The 19971-nt window shown below is 38.8% G+C and overlaps 2 protein-coding genes across 2 annotated transcripts; one reads left to right on the forward strand and one right to left on the reverse strand.

Annotated features, from left to right (window-relative positions):
• The first annotated feature begins 612 nt into the window (after window positions 1-612).
• On the forward strand, window positions 613-2000 carry LOC133419293 (myeloid-associated differentiation marker-like protein 2). The gene has a single exon (XM_061708375.1). The coding sequence runs from the start codon at window positions 660-662 to the stop codon at window positions 1554-1556; it is 897 nt and encodes a 298-aa protein (XP_061564359.1). The 5' UTR covers window positions 613-659; the 3' UTR covers window positions 1557-2000.
• Window positions 2001-7944: 5944 nt separating this feature from the next.
• Window positions 7945-18136, reverse strand: LOC133419324 (putative protein MSS51 homolog, mitochondrial). The gene is made up of 6 exons (XM_061708432.1): window positions 18014-18136; window positions 13262-13411; window positions 13019-13143; window positions 12350-12913; window positions 11878-11971; window positions 7945-9659 (listed from the first exon to the last, which is right to left on the reverse strand). Exons 1-6 carry the CDS (start codon window positions 18028-18030, stop codon window positions 9455-9457), a joined length of 1155 nt encoding a protein of 384 aa, XP_061564416.1. The 5' UTR covers window positions 18031-18136; the 3' UTR covers window positions 7945-9454.
• Window positions 18137-19971: the final 1835 nt, after the last annotated feature.

A 19971-nucleotide genomic window follows, 5' to 3' on the forward strand; every position in this document is an offset into this window, starting at 1 on the left:
CTCATGTGTAAGGTAAGAAGTTGTATGAGGTTTTAAACCAAAACCATACTAGAGCTTCTAGTATAGATCTGAAATAAAATAATCAAGATTTGAGTTTGTAGATTTCAAGCTTTAATCTGAAAGGATTCACAAAGATCTGCAAAAGACTGACGACCTGTCCAGGGTGAACCCCTTTCTCTCATGAGCTGGGATAGGCTCCAGCAGACCCCCGTGACCCTGCACAGGAGAAAACGGGTGTAGAAAATGGATGGATGGATGGATGGATGGATGGATGGATGGATGGATGGATGGATGGATGGATGGATGGATGGATGGATGGATGGATGCACAAAAATACATTGTGTTTCTTCATTTCATGCCATCATTATACTACAACTCTATAAGTTAGTTTAGAATTATGGACTTGAATAGTAGCAATAAATACAATACATAGTGTGTCTTTAAAGCATGTCATTTAGTTTTTCTCAGTTCCAGAGAACATTTATCAAGATATACAGTCAATTTCAAGATTATTATGCAAACTACAAAGGTAGTAAAACGTACCTGGGAAGTGCAACTTCAGGAAAAGGTGTAGAGAGCACACATCGAACACAACTCAAACAGTCTCTGTCCTGAGAGGAGCAAGTTCATTACAACTACGCTGCAACTCATTTGAAGCCATGGGATGTATTGATTCTATTAAGGACACGTTCTCACAGGCAAAGTTTACTCCATCTGCTCTTTTGTCTGGACGAGGCGCTCTGCACATGCTGGAGATTGTACTATGTCTGGCCACCTTTATCGTGGCTTCCTTCAGAGGAGGGAGCACCCATACCTACTGGAACTACGCTATGTTCGCTTGGGCCTTTTGCGGCATCATGACGCTCATCATCACTATCATCGAGATGTTCAAGCTTGACATCGTGCTCGATATGTTTTGCATGAACTGGGCCGACTTCGCCACAGGCATGGCCATGTCTTCCTCGCTCATGACTGTCTGCGTCGCCATCACCTACGCCAACTTCTACCTCTGCAAGACATGCATCTTAGGCTGGGTAGTGAGCATACTGGCCTTCCTGTGTGCCATAGCCTACATTATTGAAGTGTTGAAGGACAAATGCATGGATAAGAAGAAGGCGGTCTACCTGGCGGCTCTCCCTGGATTCTGGAAAGTTATGGAGGCCTTCGTCAGCTGTATGATTTTTGTGTCACTTACGGGTTATAGGGATAAGCCAGCTCTGATTGCTTGTGTTGTAGCGTATGCCATTCCTTTTCCCATCATTCCTTTGATCATAGCCACCAACATCCTAAAAAAACTGAAGAAATGTTTGCCCTTTAACTTGGACAGGTTTGTGTTTATCTTCCTGGTGATCTCTGTTGTGCTTTATGTATTCGCTGCTATTACCTGGCCCATTTTTGCATTCAAAAACAATCCCCGTCCCAAAGACTGCCCACCAAGCTATTGCGTATGGGCCATTCAGTTTATGGTTGCATTCCTGACATATGTCAATCTCATTCTTTTCATAGTGGACCTCATTTTTACACTGCTTGGTATATGTGGTTTTAAAAGCACATAAATGTCTTTCTAATCTCCTCTTGCATGGCGGTAAGCTTGATTGCTTCTGATTTTATGGTTTAGATAAAATGATATTGGTCTGATCAAGGGAATTGATTTGACAGATTTGCTGCTTGCTATGATTTGAACATTATGAAATGCAGATTTTTTTTACTTTTTAAAATTTTTGAATGGATATTGATAATTTAAGCTAAAAAAAGAGTTTTTAATGAATATATTTGCGGTGTTATGGTGACTTAGTGTATCTTGGTGAAAGAGGAACTCTGTAAGGGGCTGTCGGGGGACATCTGCTGATGTGATATGCCTTGTGCCTTTGTTACATGTAAATGAGCCTCACCTGTGTTTCTACAATCTCACGGGAGGCCAGAACATCATAGATACACCCTCATGAAGTTGTGCTTGTATTTAGTTTTTCATGAAAATAAAAATGTGAAAATATATGAGAAATAAAATGAATGCATGAATAAACGTATATGCGTATATGTTTTTATTTATTACACTTTGAAATACATTTTAAAATTCCTTATATTTAATTTGACCACAACTGTTTTTTTTTTACAAAACAGGACATTAACATGAACATAAATCAATTCTGAATTCATACACAACCCCTGTTTATATAACAGTTTGCAATGCAACAAGAGAGAGAAGATGTGACCTTTCAGACAGAACTTAAACTGCGAACTACATTGACATTTTTGCAAAATGATATTTGAGGAAGTTTGAATCTCTTCATCCTGAGACCAGCCGGCTGCTCCTGTCACCTGTGTATTCTTGGCTGATTCCAGTATGTCCATACTGCTCACTGAGCTGCCGGACTGTAAGCAGTTTGGATCAGGAGCTGGTCCACAAGTCCTGACCAAGTGCCAACCATTTAACTTCTGGGTTTGAGGCTCATGCATAACTAATATTTGTTGCAGTTCCTCAACTGGTAGTTAGAGGCGGGCTTCAAAAGCAAGTCGAAAAAAAAAAAGAGTAATCTCCATTAACTCCCATATTCAAATATCCAACTTTAGAGCAGAAACGTATTAGCAGCCTGGTTTAAAAAAAAAACAAAAAAAAAACATTTTGGTCTCAATTATTTGATTTCACAGCAACGACAACCCTTTTTCTGCAACGCCAGGAGAGTTTATATAAAGCATTAAATCTATTTCTCATATAAATGATTGACAGTCGGCTCAGCCAAAGGCCCAATCAAAATAATCATGCTGCACTAATGCAGTATTGTTGTTTTTTAGTCTATGGTCCTGGCTGATAGAACTGCAGCAAAGTCCTTCCAGCTCTCTCACTTGCTCCTCTGAATCAAGTGAAACTGAGACAGAATTCACCTGATGCTTTGCTCCCATGGTGGTACTGCCTGTAACATGTTTGCACTTATTTCTGTGCTGTAATGTGATGCATCTAGGGTTGCCACCTTTCAGAAACAGAAATAAAGGACGCCCCGATTTCAGCAGCGCAGGAGCCAAAAAAAAGCCCCAAAACTTCTAAACTGCATAAAAATGTGTTTATTTTATATGAAAAAACGTGTTCTTTAATAGCATTGAACTTGCATGACTGTACAGACAGCCAACCATATAGCAGCTGAAATAGCCTCCTATGCTCTGTATGTCCACATCAGCCAAGATGTAGAATATTGCTTCAGGTGAAGAATATGGTGTAAAAGTTAACTTATTTCAATAATTCAATTAGAATTTGGTGTAAAAGTTAACTTATTTCAATAATTCAACTAGAATATGATGTAAAAGTTAATTTATTTCAAAAATTCAATTAGAATTTGGTGTAAAAGTTAACTTATTTCAATAATTCAACTAGAATATGGTGTAAAAGTTAATTTATTTCAATAATTCAACTAGAATTTGGTGTAAAACTTAATTTATTTCAATAATTCAACTTAAAAGGTGAAACTAATATATTACCTAGTCTTATTACATGCAAAGCAAGATATGTTGAACCTTTATTTGTTAAAATTTTGATGATGGAATTGTTTATTGATTTCATAAAATATTCTCTAATTTATTTTTTATCTGGGGTTTTCATAAACTGTGAGCCATAATCAGAGAGCAGCGTCTTGCTGCTGCAGGAAACTGCTGCACGCAGTGACGGACACTGGCTGATTTATGGCCCGCGTTGCACCAACGCAGAGCTTACGGCGTAGGACAGGGGTTCCCAACCTTTTTTGTGCCGAGGACCAGCAGAAGTATAAACAAAAAGCTCAGGGACCGGTTGACAATTTATGTCAATTTTAATAAACATTTTAGAAAAAAACAATGCATTTTAAAATGCAGGCTATCATTGTTTTACTAACTTTACAATGGTTTCAGGTGCATATATTTATCCACCAACAGGTGGCGACTCATTTTACGAAAATAACAGCCTATTTCGATTGCCAGACCGCCGCAACATTTTGCCAGCTGCTTTTCCCCCCAAAAGTTCGAGGCAGATGTCTTTTGCAGCGGGCAGTATTAGCTCCTCTCCAATTGTAAAGGGCTTTTTAGCTTTTGCAATCCGGTGAGCAACGAGATATGAAGCCCTCGTTGCAGCGACGTTAGCTGATGTTGTGGCCTTTAAAACTTGCTTCTGCCAATCTAACTCACGTTTTTTCCTTTCGAAAAAATCCACTGGTTTGTCTTTGAGAGAAGGATGTTTTGTATTTAAGTGTCTTTGGAGCTTGGATGGGTTCATTGCTTCGTTGCCGAGCGTTTCTCCACATAAAATACATAGTGGGTTTGGCGCCTCCAAATCGCCAATTGCAACAAATCCATGCCAAGCCATGACAGGGCTGCCACTCAAAGAAACACATTTCGATTTATACAAGTTTTGGATGAAATTATATGACAAAAAAATGCTTCAGGTGAAGAATATGGTGTAAAAGTTAACTTATTTCAATAATTCAACTAGAATATGGTGTAAAAGTTAACTTATTTCAATAATTCAACTAGAATTTGGTGTAAAAGTTAATCTATTTCAATAATTCAACTTAAAAGGTGAAACTAATATATTACCTAGTCTTATTACATGCAAAGCATGATATTTTGAACCTTTGTTATAATTTTGATGATGGAATTGTTTATTGATTTCATAAAATATTCTCTAATTTATTTTTTATTTGGGGTTTTCATAAACTGTGAGCCATAATCAGAGAGCAGCGTCTTGCTGCTGCAGGCACGCTGCTGCTGCACGGAGATGAGTGACGGACTTGGCTGATTTATGGTTCCGCGTTGCACCAACGCAGAGTTTACGGGGTAGGATACGTGGGGACGCGAACGTACGGTGCGCGTCGCACGCGTACCCATCGCCGTAGCCATGCCGTCGATTTAACGCGGAACCATAAATCAGGCTTAACGCGGGCGCATTGTCAATCTTTTCAACTGAGCACGCAAACACATACTGAGGGTGCAATGCTTGCTTATGCACCATCGTAGAACCGGGCCTGGCATAATATATGTTTTTATTGGTTCAATACGGAACTTTTAATTCCCAATTCCCAACTCCTACCTGGAGGTGAAGCCCGAGTCCTCCCCGCTGCGCTGTCTGGCGCACACACACACACACACACACACACACACACACACACACACACACACACACACACACACACACACACACACACACACACACACACACACACACACACACACACACACACACACACACACACATACATATATAATAATAATAATGACATAGAAAGATCTGGGCACAGACGCAGCAGGTCCTGTTGTCCCGCCACAAAGATTTTGCTGGCCTTAATGTTTCCTGTGTTTTATTTTGTTCATTATTGATCAATTTAGTGTTGATGTGTGTGTGTGTGTGACAGACGTGTGTATGGGGCGTTAATGAAAATACGGGACAAATCGCGTCGCGTATTATTGCGGGACGCAACATTTTTTTCTCAAATAAAGGACAATTCCGTATTTTACGGGACGGGTGGCAACCCTAGATGCATCCATCCATCCTTATGGAGACTGAAGTCAGAACACCTGCTGGTTGGAGCGTGATTTGCCTCAAATGCATTGAAAAGTTTCATTTCTGATGGATTTAATAGAGAAAGCATAAGCTTTGTAAGCTTCCAGTGCTTGCTAGCTAGCTAGTAGCCTACAACCTGAATAACAAGGAGGCTTTTGAAAACAAACCCTTTTCAGCTGTTTGATTAGGTAGTTCAAATGTATATGCTACAATATATAAGTGTTTAGGTTGGAATTAAAAAATATGTATTTTTCCATGGCAGCAACAAAATTGGCTGTGCAACATTAGCCTTGTTATCTTCAGTGTCGAGCTCACTCAACCATGAAGAACTGTCCTTGTCTATATTAAACACCAGGGACCTGACTGTAGTACAGATTGACCGGGGTTGAGTGGAAACTAAGATCTAGTGATGCTCAATGACTGTCCCAGTCCTGCGGGTCAGCAGTTCTTCCTGCAGCAGAGGAGGAACTTCGCAAGAGCTGTCACACCACATGAAAGTATCACTCTTAAATACCAATCCCACGATCAGCAATGATGATAACAAGTGTCATTTTTTTAAAGTTATTTCTATGCATTAATCACTTAAAGGGGACCTATTATGGCATCTAATACCTATTTTAAACAGGCCTTGAATGTCTTAAAAACAAGCTTTTGATTGTTTTTGCTAAATAAATGAGAAATTCAGCCTCTAAACCATGTCTATCTCCCCATTCTCTAACCTCATTCTCTATGCGGGATTCTGAGTGGGCGGGGCTATGATAATGAGGCTCTGTGCTGATTGGCTGCCTGAATGACGCGATACACCACTACGAAAAAATGGCGGAAGTTCCGGCCGGCGGAGTTAGTTGTGGGCGTGGTTACACGCATCGGAGGCCAACCGATCGCATTTTGGTTACGTAACGAAAGGGAGCAGAATCTGAACAGCTCATAGAAGCCACGTCACACTGGATGGCTCATCCGGGCGGCTGTACAGACACTGCAGAATTTGGTTGCTTTCCTCTTTCTCTGAGTTGGCAGGCTGAGGGGAGACCACTTTATATATGTTAAAGCAAGAAAAAACGTGTTTTTCATAATAGGTCCCCTTTAATAAAACAAACAAAAAGTGGCTCCCCTCCAGGAGGCGCCTGCAGGACGGAGAGGAGGAGAGCTACTTTTGTCCCCAAAGCTACCCTGCTTTTTAATTCCAGCTGCTAAACACATCCCCCACAGAAAAAAGTAGCTCAATTTACAAATTAAAAAAAAATTATAAATCTATAATAATAGATAAATATAGAACACTAATATAAATTATCTTCATATTAAACTGTCTAAATTATGCAACTTTCCTCCTGCAGCTGTCCTCAATCGTGAGTGACCACATTTATTTTCTTTTCTTTGTTCATTTTCTTTGTTTTGTTCATTCGTTGCGTTTTCTTCTTATTGGTATTTTTTTTCTGTAGTCTGCCTTTTGTTGAAAAGGATAGGCAAAATAAGCCATGAGGCTTCAGCCTATACCTTTTTGGTCAAAAAAAAAAAAAAAAAAAAGGAAATGTGTACATATATATATACATATATATATATATATATATATATACATATATATATATATATATATATACATATATATATACATATATATATATACATATATATATACATATATATATACATATATATATATATATATATATATATATATATATATATATATATATATATATATATATATATATATATATATTTATACCTGTGTGTATACATATACAGTGTGTATATGCAAACATCCTAAAATGTAAATGACCAAAACAAAATAAACTAAACTAAACTTTCATCACCTGTATTATTCTCACCGCTGACCACTTTGTAACTGGGGAGTGGTCTTTTAAACCTTTTGGGACAATATACAGCGTCGTCATCTTTGCTGTCTGCCTTCCAATGACTGTGGTCGTCATACTTCTCCATCTGCTCAAACTGCTGCAGTCTCTGTCCCCCTCCAGGCTGAATGGAACTGAGTTTGTGTTTAACATTTTACCTGTGCTGATGTACACGCATGCTTTCACTCTTTGGCTCGTGTTTAGCTGCAAACGCTCTCAGTACAATCCTTACACCTGTAGCAGTTGTTCCATTGCCGACTTGAATACTGTCACAGTTGGCTGCATTGTCAACCTCATTCTGTACATTATAAAGCCCTGTAGACATGAATTTCATTGTGCTGCACTGTTTCATTTTCTCAGATTGTTTCATGAGGAAAATATTCAGAGCACATCAGTGGAGTAGGTATAATGCATATTGAGCAATATCCTCCACAGTATTTCTTTTATCCTTAAAACAGACCACCGGCTACTTTATTAGGTATAATAAAGGGGCTGGGGAGGGTAAACAAAGTTCCATTAAATTATCAACTACTGTGTGTAACGAGTCACAAGAGAAGCAGACACTGGTATGAAAAACATTTATTTTGTCATATGGTTCATTTTTATTGTGTTATTAGTCATAAACATTTACAAAGCTGTGTTTAACTACAGTAAGTTAGTGTACCAGCCAAGTGAATTCATTTCAATTCAGTTCTACTTTATGTATCCTAAAGGAAAATCTTATGATGCGGTAACTTTCATTTTTTAAGGTTCTTGGAAGCTTCATTACAGCCGTGGGCAGGAAGGATTGTAACACCCTATAATGTAATCATTTCCTGAAAATGTAATAACGCCTTAAAATGTAATCACTTTTGCACTTAACTCAATCAAATATGTAATAAAACCCAATAATGTAATAACTTGACCAATAATGTAATAAAATATCCTGACTGATATTGTAATAAAAAATTTTGGGAATTTATTACATTTTCAGGTGGGTCTTTTTTTTTCTTTTCCAAAACTGATAATGTAATACTTGACAAATAATGTAGTATATATGTTCATTTTCAGTCCAGAGTTCTACATTTTGTGTTTTAAGTATCTAAGAATGTTATATACGCTGGATTTGAAACACCAGAATGACTATTGGCTTAAATTGCAGACTTTGAGTACCATGTAATACACTCCCAATAACGTAATAAGGTATTACATTAATGGTAAAAATGTTATTACAATATCCGTCAGGATATTTTATTACATTATTGGTGAAATTATTACATTATTGGGTTTTATTACATTTTCGATTGAGTTAAGTGCAAATTTTATTACATTTTAGGGCGTTATTACATTTTCAGGAAATTATTACATTAGAGGATGCTACAAGGATCTCCGAAGAGGATCTGTGCTGCAGCGGATCTGAAGAAGACTCTGACCCAAGATGCTCTGTTGCTGAAATACTGTGTTGTGAAGAGGAGGCTCAGTGTTGTCCATTATAATTTTCATTTTATGAAGCACCCTTCTCTGCACAGTCGTCCCCAGAGGCTCCAGAACAGTCCCCAGAACAGAGCCAGTCTTCTTTATCAGTCTTTTGTTTGTTTAAGTCTGCTTCTGCCGCTGCTGCAACAGATGACTGCTGACGAGACCCACCCCCCCCCGCAACTGACTTTAAGAGATAATCTTCCTGCAAACACTGACGGACCTCAGCGGCCTGCGCTGTCCTCTCTTGCAGACAGCATCAATGTTGCTTCTATTTTATTTAAGAAACAATTAAAATGCTTTACTGTCACTAAAAACAACAGTTGACATTTGACTAGAGTTTAAATGACCTTCTGACATGACAATAGCCCAGAGAAGTATATTCAAATTCCACAGCTCTCATTTGAATGCCATAAAACTGAGATAATACATTTAAAAGTCATACGTGCCTGCTGGCTGCAGCTGTGTAAAGAGGTGACTCATCAATGATTAGAAGTACACAATTTAAACTATTTTCAAACACTGAGGCCTATTTAATTACACCAATACAAAAATATAACTGAGTTCCAGTTGTTAAAGGCAACAGTGTGTATGTGTGTGTGCACAGAAGACACTCATCGATCCTTCAGACATCCTGCGGCTCCTCCAGCTCCACAGTGTCCAGCAGACCCTGGAAACAGAAGTAGTGCGAGTTGCAGTAGACGGGAGGCTTGTTGGGATTCGGGCCGACCACCTCTGGTTTCAGTGATCTGAAGGGGTTTTCTCCACTTCCCCTCATGTCCATCTCCAGCTCCAACAAGATTTGCAGGGAGTAGGTCATCTCAGTCTCACTGCAGACAGAAAGCAATTACTGACATAAAGAAGTGCATTTAAGGTGGCAACACATGATCATTTTAGTTATCTTATAAGTTTAGTGTAATCCACACTGACTCAAGCTTTTAGTTATCCTGGCTACAGCTTCATGTTTGATTAATCCGGACTGTGTGATTATGACATGAAGGCACATCAGGGTGCACTTTTCATCTGCACCGTTTAGAGATAAACAGAGGTGTCAAGTAACGAAGTACAAATACTTTGTTACCTTACTTAAGTAGAAATTTTGGTTATCTATACTTCACTGGAGTAATTATTTTTCAGATGACTTTTTACTTTTACTCCTTACATTTTCACGCAATTATCTGTACTTTTTACTCCTTAGATTTTAAAAACAGCCTTGTTACTCTATTTCATTTCGGCCTTTAAAAAAAAAACTATCCAGTTAAATTGCTCCATCCGGATAGAGTGAATTTGGTTGTGGTTGTTTCAGATGTTCTTGTCCAGTTTTGTTCTTACATCCGTTGCATCAGATTCCTGCAACTAAACTTGGATGTACATTCCAATAAAGGTTAGGATAAATGATAACATGCCTCTGAAGTTTGACTTTTTGCACCATTACAATACTTATAGGCAACTAGTCATATCTTCTGCTCTCTGAAACACATGTTAATGCTCAATAGTACACATATATGGTTCTTTAATATATTTACATTATACTAAGATACATTCATTTTCAATGGCTTTTGTCCTTAATGGCTTTTTTCCCCCTTACATTACTTTTACTTTTATACTTTAAGTAGTTTTGAAACCAGTACTTTTATACTTTTACTTGAGTAAAAAACTTGAGTTGATACTTCAACTTCTACAGGAGTATTTTTAAACTCTAGTATCTATACTTCTACCTGAGTAATGAATGTGAATACTTTTCACACCTCTGGAGATAAAAATCGAAGAAAAGAAATAGCTGACCTCTCTTTGAGTGGAAGGAAGGGAATGAACTTAGGAAACAAGATTTGCTTTACACGTTTTTACACAACGGACGCAGTGTTGCACATGTTTTATTCCTGTCAGCTGGTTAATAGACTCGGTCAAAACAACAGTGGTATTGATCGTCACTACTTTGGCACTATCAGAAAATTGTCCCTGGTTATCTTTGTTCTTTTACATTGGTATACATTGACACTTTCTCACTGGAGAATATAGGGTTACTGTTTCAAAGCCACAATGAAAGATATCAGCAGACAGTAAAAGGAGAAAGCTCACAACTTCAACAATGAGGTCTATTTGCATACTGACATGTACTCGTGTAACACTACTTCAAGTGGAGGTGTACCAAAATGACAGTTTTCTTTTTACGATGACTCATTACAGATTCATGGTTATTACATTTATATTACTTGATTCTAAAGGGCAAGTGAGTAGTATACATATAGCCCATTTAACTACTTGGAGGTTCTATACTTCACAAATTCAAATATATAAACATGATTAAAGGCTCAACTACATATGTTCACAGAGCGGCATCTGTTGCAGTTCCAGAGACTTTCTGTGAACTCCTCATCTTCAATGCCTTTCCACAAAACAGTGATGATTTTCTTGCCTCTATAGTAGTTTGTTCTGCATTAGCTCAACATATATACAGCACTATCAGATTTCTACATGGCATTTCAGGGGCTACAAGTCTATGCAGGGGCGCAGCTTGTGAACAGGCAAGGCAGGCAACTGCTTGGGGCCCCAAGTTGTTGGGGGGGCCCATGAGGCCCAAAAAAAAAAAAAAAAATTTTTTTTTTTAATAATTACTTTTATTACAAAAGTGTTTCCTATCAGGGGTTTTGAGGACTAAAAAAGTATTGAAGGCTGTTTTTACTGTACAGATCTCAAAATGTGGTAACCACAATGACCACATCCTCCTCCTTAAACAAACATAAGGCAATTATCAATGACATCTCAGTAGCCAGTAAGAAACCTCCCTTAAGGGGACCCATGTTGTCATTCCCATGATCACGGCCATCCACCTGTACGCAGTGTCAAAAAATAAAAAATAAAAAACCACACACAGTGTCATGTGTGTAAATTAGCAGTGTGTAAATAAATATACATTTCATAAAGTTTTCGTTGGTGTCAGTTTATTATAACATAACGGTGATGAACGCTGGTTTGAGGGGCCCCTTTGAAATTTTTGCCTAGGGCCCCAACAGACCCTAGAATTGCCTCTGAGTCTATGATACATACTTCAGAGCAGTGAAGAGAGAGGGAATCTCACAATCCCTGAGGAGCAGAAGTGTAGGAAGCCAACCATCCTCCAGGCCTTGGCTGGCATCAAAACCTTGATTCAAAAAGATGTAGAGAAAAAAAAACTATTTAAAAAAATAGTTCAATAAAATCAAGACCCTCCTCTTAAAGCAGCACAATGTAACTTTCAGCTTTTGTTGAGTTTGGCGGCTCCTTTGGACAAAAGCGGTAGTGCTTTACCAGTAGTGTGGCAGGGTTCCTACCATCCACCTCAAAGTTACATAGTGCCAGTGAAGGCGATACAGACCCCTCAGACCATGACAGAGGTGTCATTAAACCTGTTGTAAGTTGATGTACCATCACAATGGGGAATGAAGGTGGAAAAGTTACATTGTGCTGCTTTAAGTTGAACAGCAATCTGTACAAGTTCCACTTTGTGACCTTTTTTGTGCATTGGAAGAGATATTCTCACCAGGATGAAACCCAACCACCAGGTCTGGCTTGGCTGCTTCTTCTTTCTCCACCACTTCCTCCCAGAACTGATGGTAGAGGCCCTTGTAGGCACTGATGTAAACCCTCTGCCTGGGTCCAAATGCTCGAAGAGGAGGCCTCACGATGGGACCATCCACCAGCTCTGGTCCTACCATCACCACCTCCATTCCCTCGTGCCCGGGGAACATTTTGTTCAGCTCATCGTAGTCAGTCAGTCTTGCTGCCAACGTCTCACTGTGACCTACTCCCACGAGATGAACGGTAAACGGTTTGGAATAAGGGTTTAGACCAAACAGCCTTATCCCCCAGGCTATAGTCAGTGGTTTGGAGAAGAACTCGCTGCAGACCCTCCACAGAGACTGCCTCAGATCGTCATCGCTGGGCCGAGGCCTGCCTGCGCTGGTCCACACGTCTTTCATGTTTGCACCATTTAGAATGGGATCGAGGCGCGATGTGAGATCTCCCTGCATCGTAAGCCAATCATCCCAACCTTTAATCTCTGACTGGGGCTTTGACCATTTTTCTGTGGGGAATGGGAGGTCACCTGATGATAGATGAGAGAAACTATAATGTGTCATTTCATTTTGTTAATGGTCTTAGAAGGATTATTGCTACCATAATTCATGTCCTTGTCTTCCATGCAGTTTACCTTTGATCAAAAGCCATTCGACAACTCTGTCAATGGCAGCGATGCGCAACTGGGAGCAGAACTTCTTGTGTTTGGGCCAGTCCTCCTTTTGACACTCTTTACAGCAGTAGTAAGCATTTAGACATCTGGGTAGAGAGAGGACTAAGTGAGATTGTAAGAAACTTCTCATTTTGTTAACAGGAGTATCTTAGCAGAGGAGGTGTTACAGATAAAGTCAGAAAGGATGTTTTTTTTTCTTCTCACCTGGCACAACGCTTCAAGCTCTGTGGGTTTGAAAGCTGACCTGGACACTTTTCGCAGTGAGCGCAAGTTTTAAAAGATTCCTCCATCTTTTCAAACATCTCCTTCTGTGATCGGAAGGCCAAGGGTTTGCCCTCGGCCCCCTGAACAGTTCTGGGGAAAACACAAAACACAAATGATGAGCATTGTACAAGTGGCTGATTATACAGGAAACACCCAAGATAAAAATAAGGAGAGAGCTATTATTGAAATGTAGCAAGCTGTGTGTGATGGAGTCAGGGGTGCAGATCCGATGTCAGGATTGGGGGGGACACCAACGTGATTTTAAGTTTTAATTTTTTGCCAATATGCAACTCATACCATGCCATAAATTGGTAAAGGCTCGCCAAAAAATACTGCACAGGGAATCATTTATTGTGCTTAGTTTTCTTGTTTATTTGTCCTAAACAGCCAACAGTGTGTGTCACTGCTTACTTAACTGTTATATTCGTAAATCATAATTTTAAGGGTTTTGGGCATGTAGTGTCTACTCATCTCAAATTCTTCTCACCATCTTCCTTTTATCCTATGGGACTACTTTATGCACGATTAATTTATATATGGATGAAATATGGAGCCCTAAACAAGTTGTTTAAACTAACTGATCATGTTTTAACACAGTTATGGTGGTAAGAGCACACATTGCTAAGAGCACAATAAACGCAGACTAAAAAAAATACATTTATGGAGTAGGAATACTTTCATTCTGTACACCTCAAAACGCACCGTGGATGTATTCTTTTTTTAGAAATATCTTTTTAATACATATTCTACATATTCAACCTTTAAGTCTGAAAATACATTTGTTCAATTTTGAATAATTTAGGGTATTTTTATTGGGGGGGACAATTCATGTTTTTCAGAAATTGGGGGTCACATGTCCCCCCCCGTCCCCCCCGGGATCTGCACCCATGAATGGAGTGACACAGGCTTTAGCATTGAATAGCATTTAATACATGCAAGGTAAAGTTGCAGAAAGATATGCCCAAAATCACCATGAACTCATTTGCAGACTTAACTGTTTCACTAAAGTGACCATTGGCAGCAGTTCCTGAGAAGAAAACATTAAAAATATCGTTGGAAGCATAACTATTTTTTCTCAGAGGTCACAAGAGGTTATTAGAGGCCACTTTCTTAACATTTTTTACCTCACTATTATCAGAACTGACAGCTTCTAACTAATTTTCTTTGACAAGGTCTTTAAATGTTCAATGATATATATTTTTTGAATGTAACACATTTCAAACTGTCCTAACTGATCTGCCACTTCATCTAACAATGTTTTAATACTTATATAACATTATTTATAGTCTATAATATGTTTTTGAAAACACAAACAGGGAGTAATGAAACCAACAGGTCTGGCTTGGCTGCTTCCTCTTTTTCCACTAGTTCCTCCCAGAAATGATGGTAGAGAACCAATAAGTGCTTTAGTCCTGTCCTTTAAATGTACTGCTACTCTGTCACTCTCTTCGTCATCTGTGGCCCTCCTCCTCTCCACCTTCACCTCATCCCAATCATATGAAGAGCAAAAGTATCCAGCAGCCATCGCTCATCCACTACCAACGCCAACACAGAGATGGTGGAACGGTCCAGAAATATCCAAGTCCTTCATCTGAGGACACTGCTCTGCTATCACTCTTAGTATCAACACGTCCTTTTACTCAGTGCTGATGTATTATGCAATTACTGTAGAATCTACAGTAATTGCATAATACATCAGCATTGAGTAAAAGGAAGTACAGTGTAGATGGTGTTATGCACATGAAAAAACATTATTTTTTATTCAAATATTATTCACCAATATTGATTGAGACATTTCTATGTAATACAAACTATCACATACTCTTATTACATACATTTGTGCTAATAAACAATACATGACTGTCTCAGAAAATTAGAATATTGTGATAAAGTCCTTTATTTTCTGTTATGCAAAAATGTGATACTTTCTGGATTCATTACAAATCAACTGAAATATTGCAAGCCTTTTATTATTTTAATATTGCTGATCATGGCTTACAGTTTAAGAAAACTCAAATATCCTATCTCAAAAAATTTGAATATTCTGGGAATCTTAATCTTAAACTGTAAGCCATAATCAACAGTATTAAAATAATAAAAGGCTTGCAATATTTCAGTTGATTTGTAATGAATCCAGAATGTATGACATTTTTTTTTTTTTTTTTTTTTTTTTTTTAAATTGCATTACAGAAAATAAAGAACTATCACAATATTCTAATTTTCGGAGACAGTCCTGTATATCATGCTGTGATATTATATTGTTCTACTCTTAAAACATCTCAATTAGTTCAGCTTATTATTAATAATTTACTAATAGGGGAGATCAGACTGAGAAATGTGCATGTTTTATTCTTGATCCTCTGTTTTTCTGTTTTGCAGTACAGTACTGCAAAGTTGTTAAACTGTAAAAGAAAATCCAACAGGAGGAGTCTTATGAAAACATGTCCATCCAGCCGTTATCTGTGTCTGCATCTCCCGGTTGTGTTATTTATCAGGAGTTGGGAGAATCCAGAGACATGAGTAGTCAAGGTCCTGTAATGGGGGGAAGAGTCCCTGGAGAAAACCCACACACACGCAAAGGAGGAACATCCAAACTCCACATACAAATGTCCCAGGAGGTCCCTTGTTGGTGCAAGAGGAACATGTGGATACCCTTACAAGAAGTAATTTGCAAGAATGATCCAAATCCATGCCTGATAACAGGCCTTTACAAGTCCTTCCTTGAATAATTGTCCACAGTGTAGGTTGTTATTTTCTTATCAGTCTTATACAGTATGTCATTTTGAATTCAGCCTCTGCCCTTTCTGCAGGATTTCTTTTTTTTTCTCCAAATAATCCTTTATGACATATTTCAGGTTTTAAAAAGAAACATTACTTTAGCTCTTAAAGATAATTATATTGTCTTTGACACAGCATAAGCCCATGCCCCTCCTGAGCAAAAAGAGTGCTACAGTGACTAAATGGTGCAGGTTCAGAACCTTACAGGCGGGCAGTCATCCGTCTCCATGATGTGGCTGTATAATTCAAGAGACAAGTCCAACACAGAATAACAAAGGGTGTAATGGTTAAAAAAAAAAGAAGAAAAGGTTGTGAGGAAGCGAAGAACTAAGTTATGGGGTGACGCTGTTTAGAGGTCTCTCGACTCCTACGATCACTACAATGGTTGTATTCGTCAGTGAGTCATTTGTGTTCACGTCTTTTTATCACTGATCACCGAGACAGTATCAAGAGTGACTCTCTTTGTGGGAAAACAAAGCTATGTAAATACTTTTGCACCTGGAAACAGCAGGAAAGGACACCACAGGTATTACATTGTGACTTTAAAGGAGCTTGAGGCTCCTTTTAAGAAATGAGACTCTCTAGCGCCACCCTTCACCACGACGGCCGTTGGGGGTACTGCAGCCAACAGTGAAGCCGGCACGGGAGAACGGGGAGAACGTGCATGCAGCGTCATGTGACGTCACATCCGCAGGACAGCGCGGGAAATTCGGGACCGAATTGCAGCACATTTTGCAGCACACAGCCTGTTCAAGGCAAAGGAGAGATACACTAGAGGGCTCATTCTTTTGGGTTTGGAACGCTTCATCTGACATTATTACTAGAAAACTTAAAATGTATACGGATTTTTTTCATAAATCCTGCCACAATCCGGCCTCAAGCTCCTTTAAGGAAGATAAGAAGTACGTCTGAACAATGTCCCAGATCATTCTCTCTCTTTTTTTTTTTTTTATTTGCTTTTTTTCATAAAATCTCCATGTCTGTGGGATTAACATGGACCTAATGGATGCTTATTAGGAAACCTAAGATTTCAGTTTCAGTTCAGTTTCAGTTTATTTAAAAAAGGACAGTATACATTAATCAACATTACTGTAAATGCGCCAGTTTTAGCCAACTGGCTAATTCGCAACTGTAGTCCTTTTGGCAAGATGTTATAAAACATTACATCTAAAACAGAAGCATTTATTTATTTATTTTTTATTTTATTGGCTTTGTCTCGAACACAACAAAACCCAATCAAATTAAAAGCATCAAAATATTAAAAAAAGCAAAACAATTTAACAGTCTCATTCAAAAATAAAACACACAGCAAAACAATGTGTTCGAGAGGGAACAGGAGGAAGCAGAACGCTTATTTAGTCCTGTCTCTTCCTCACAATATCATATCATATATAACCTATAAAAATTAAGCATTAAAAGTAGAACACAATATTTACAACACAATCCAAAATAGCTAAAGCTAAGCAAGCTAAATTTGATCATTTAGCCATGGTTATATATATTCTGGAGCACGTTTCCGCTGACAAAGGAGGGGAAAGGCATCCAAAAGTAGTGGCTGAATATAGGCTCAACGAGTGACTGGCGTATACATTTCTCCGTGGGTGGGGCATCCATGTGTAGATTTGTTTACAAAGTATAAGTCTAAGCTTGAATTATAAATGCGCCCTGAGGCTAAAAGTTGACAAGTTAAGACAGAAAGCTGTTTTAAAAGTGATGACCTCTGAAGAAAAGCACTGAGTCGGGAGGTGGTGGCATAATAGTGTCAGAAAATGTCATTTAAATGTCATGCTGTCTCTCAAGCACAAGCACAAAGCGTTATGTTCTGTGGGCGTGACATATCGCACACCTGTCATTTTAAGGCATGCACGCCAATTTAACTGTTTCAGATTAAATGGGTGAAATACATGCCCTTACCTCCCAGTGTCTGTCATTCGGAGTAGGGTATGTGAATGAGTGAGGCACAGGCAGCGTGCAGTTGCTTCCTCTGCTGCACTGATATATGAGCGGCCTGCTGGGCCGCTGGGCCAGATATAGCACCTGTGCTCTGCCTTCTAGAAGACTCTGACACATCCAGGCCATTCCTGACTGCACAAGAGACACAGCCTTGTGTCAAATTCAGAGAGGAAAACGTACTTTCAGAGATATGTTGTATGGGACAAAAAGACCACTATCTTTCAGATGGGGTCCATCCCCATGTTGCTTCAAGACAAATCAAGCAGATAAAAGGTCTGGAGTTGGCATTTAGCAGCTATTTGACTGGAGGCAAACTAGAGATGCTTCCATGAATGGAAATACCAAAGGTTTAGAACAAGGAGCAACATTGGAAAACAGGAAACGGATCAGACTTTGCCAGAAAACATCTAAAAACAAAATTCCTCCCATGATCTGGAAGAAGGTTCATCGGGCAGATGAAGCCAAATCAAACTTGCATCATTACGACGGAACGAGGAAAGGAACAGCTCGTAATTCAAAGCATATCACATCAAATGTCAAACATAGCAGTGGTAGTATTATGGTATGGGCATATATCTCTGCCAAGGGGTCAACCTTACTGGTATTTATTAATAACATTAATTCTGAAGAGTATGGGGCTATAATCTCCGTTCAAATTCAGCCGAATGCTGTAAATGTGTCAAGGCAGTGCTTCAAAGTGCAGATATGTAGCTGGTGCGTGAGTGTCCAGCCCCAACTATAACTCTTCCTTTCCTGTGTGCATTTACATCTTTTATCCGCAAGATGTCAGTGTTGTTCTACAAGAGTCGGTTTCAAGAGGAGGAAAACCAGCAATACTGGATTGATTCTGAAAACGGTGGTACCAGTGTCATGGATGAAAATTGATAACCAATATGATTATTAACACACATGTGCATGCTCACATGCAAGCACACACACTCATTCAACCGAGAAATTGTCTGTTTGTAAATATCCAATCTTTTTGGAACGCTGTTTTTTGTTCTTGCTGTTATTACATTATAATGTATTTTCTTGGTGAGAACTTTGAATAAGCCCATTTAGGGCTTCCTTTTTCACCTGCACATATTTTCATGCTTTTATGTTCATTTCAACTTTTGTACCGTTTTTATGTTGTGCAAATAAACAAATCAAATCAAATTATTATTCTAATCTCATCCATCTGCGCAGGGATTCTCAAAAAATAAATGCAATGAGGTAATACCATTATTAAGTTTGACTATATGTTTAAGTGTATTTCATTTACCCAGGGTGATCATTACAAAAAGATTTATATCCAAAAACTAAGTAATTTTGCATGCTCCCTTAGTGATAGTTAAAGGATTTTATCAATGAAGAAGTGGTAGTTTACAACCACAAAATTACTTGAATTAATAATAATCTTTTTCCTTTATTAATCTCACAATGGAGAAATTAATTTCTGCATTTAACCCATCTTTAGTCAAGCTAGGAGCAGTGGGATGCCATTTTGCACGGCGCCCGGGGAGGAGTAAGGGTTAAGGGCCTTGCTCAGGGGCCCAAAGGGGTTGACCTCAGCTGCAATCCAGGGGCTTGAACCTGTATCCTCCAGACCCCAGCCCTCCTCTGTAACCACTAGGCTACCACTCAGATACCTGCTCTGGGAATACTTTAATAGTTGTGAAGTGGCTATAAAACTGCTGCAGAGGCAAACTTCTGTGATTTTCCCCATTTCTTGTAATAGTATAGCCTACTGAACAGTTTAATAAGCTCGCAGTATCATCAGAATGCACGAGAAACACTGTTCAGCTCTGTTGACCTTGCGTCACATTGACAGAGACTTATCTTATGGAAATTTTATGAGCACCAGTGGCTCCTGCTGTTTGAATTGTTGCGTGTTTGGAATGCACTATATAATAAAATGTTGGATTAAAGTCTAATGT

The sequence above is a fragment of the Cololabis saira genome, chromosome 19 (genome assembly GCF_033807715.1).
Source record: "Cololabis saira isolate AMF1-May2022 chromosome 19, fColSai1.1, whole genome shotgun sequence".
In the NCBI taxonomy this organism is placed as follows: Eukaryota; Metazoa; Chordata; class Actinopteri; order Beloniformes; family Belonidae; genus Cololabis; species Cololabis saira.

Coding starts and splice junctions, on each gene's coding strand:
- LOC133419293 (XM_061708375.1), top strand. CDS start 660: ATGGGATGTATTGATTCTATTAAGGACACGTTCTCACAGGCAAAGTTT.
- LOC133419324 (XM_061708432.1), bottom strand. Junction 13,144..13,261: donor AGCTTGAAGCGTTGTGCCAG/GTGAGAAGAAAA, acceptor CTCTCTACCCAG/ATGTCTAAATGCTTACTACT. Junction 12,914..13,018: donor CGAATGGCTTTTGATCAAAG/GTAAACTGCATG, acceptor ATCTATCATCAG/GTGACCTCCCATTCCCCACA.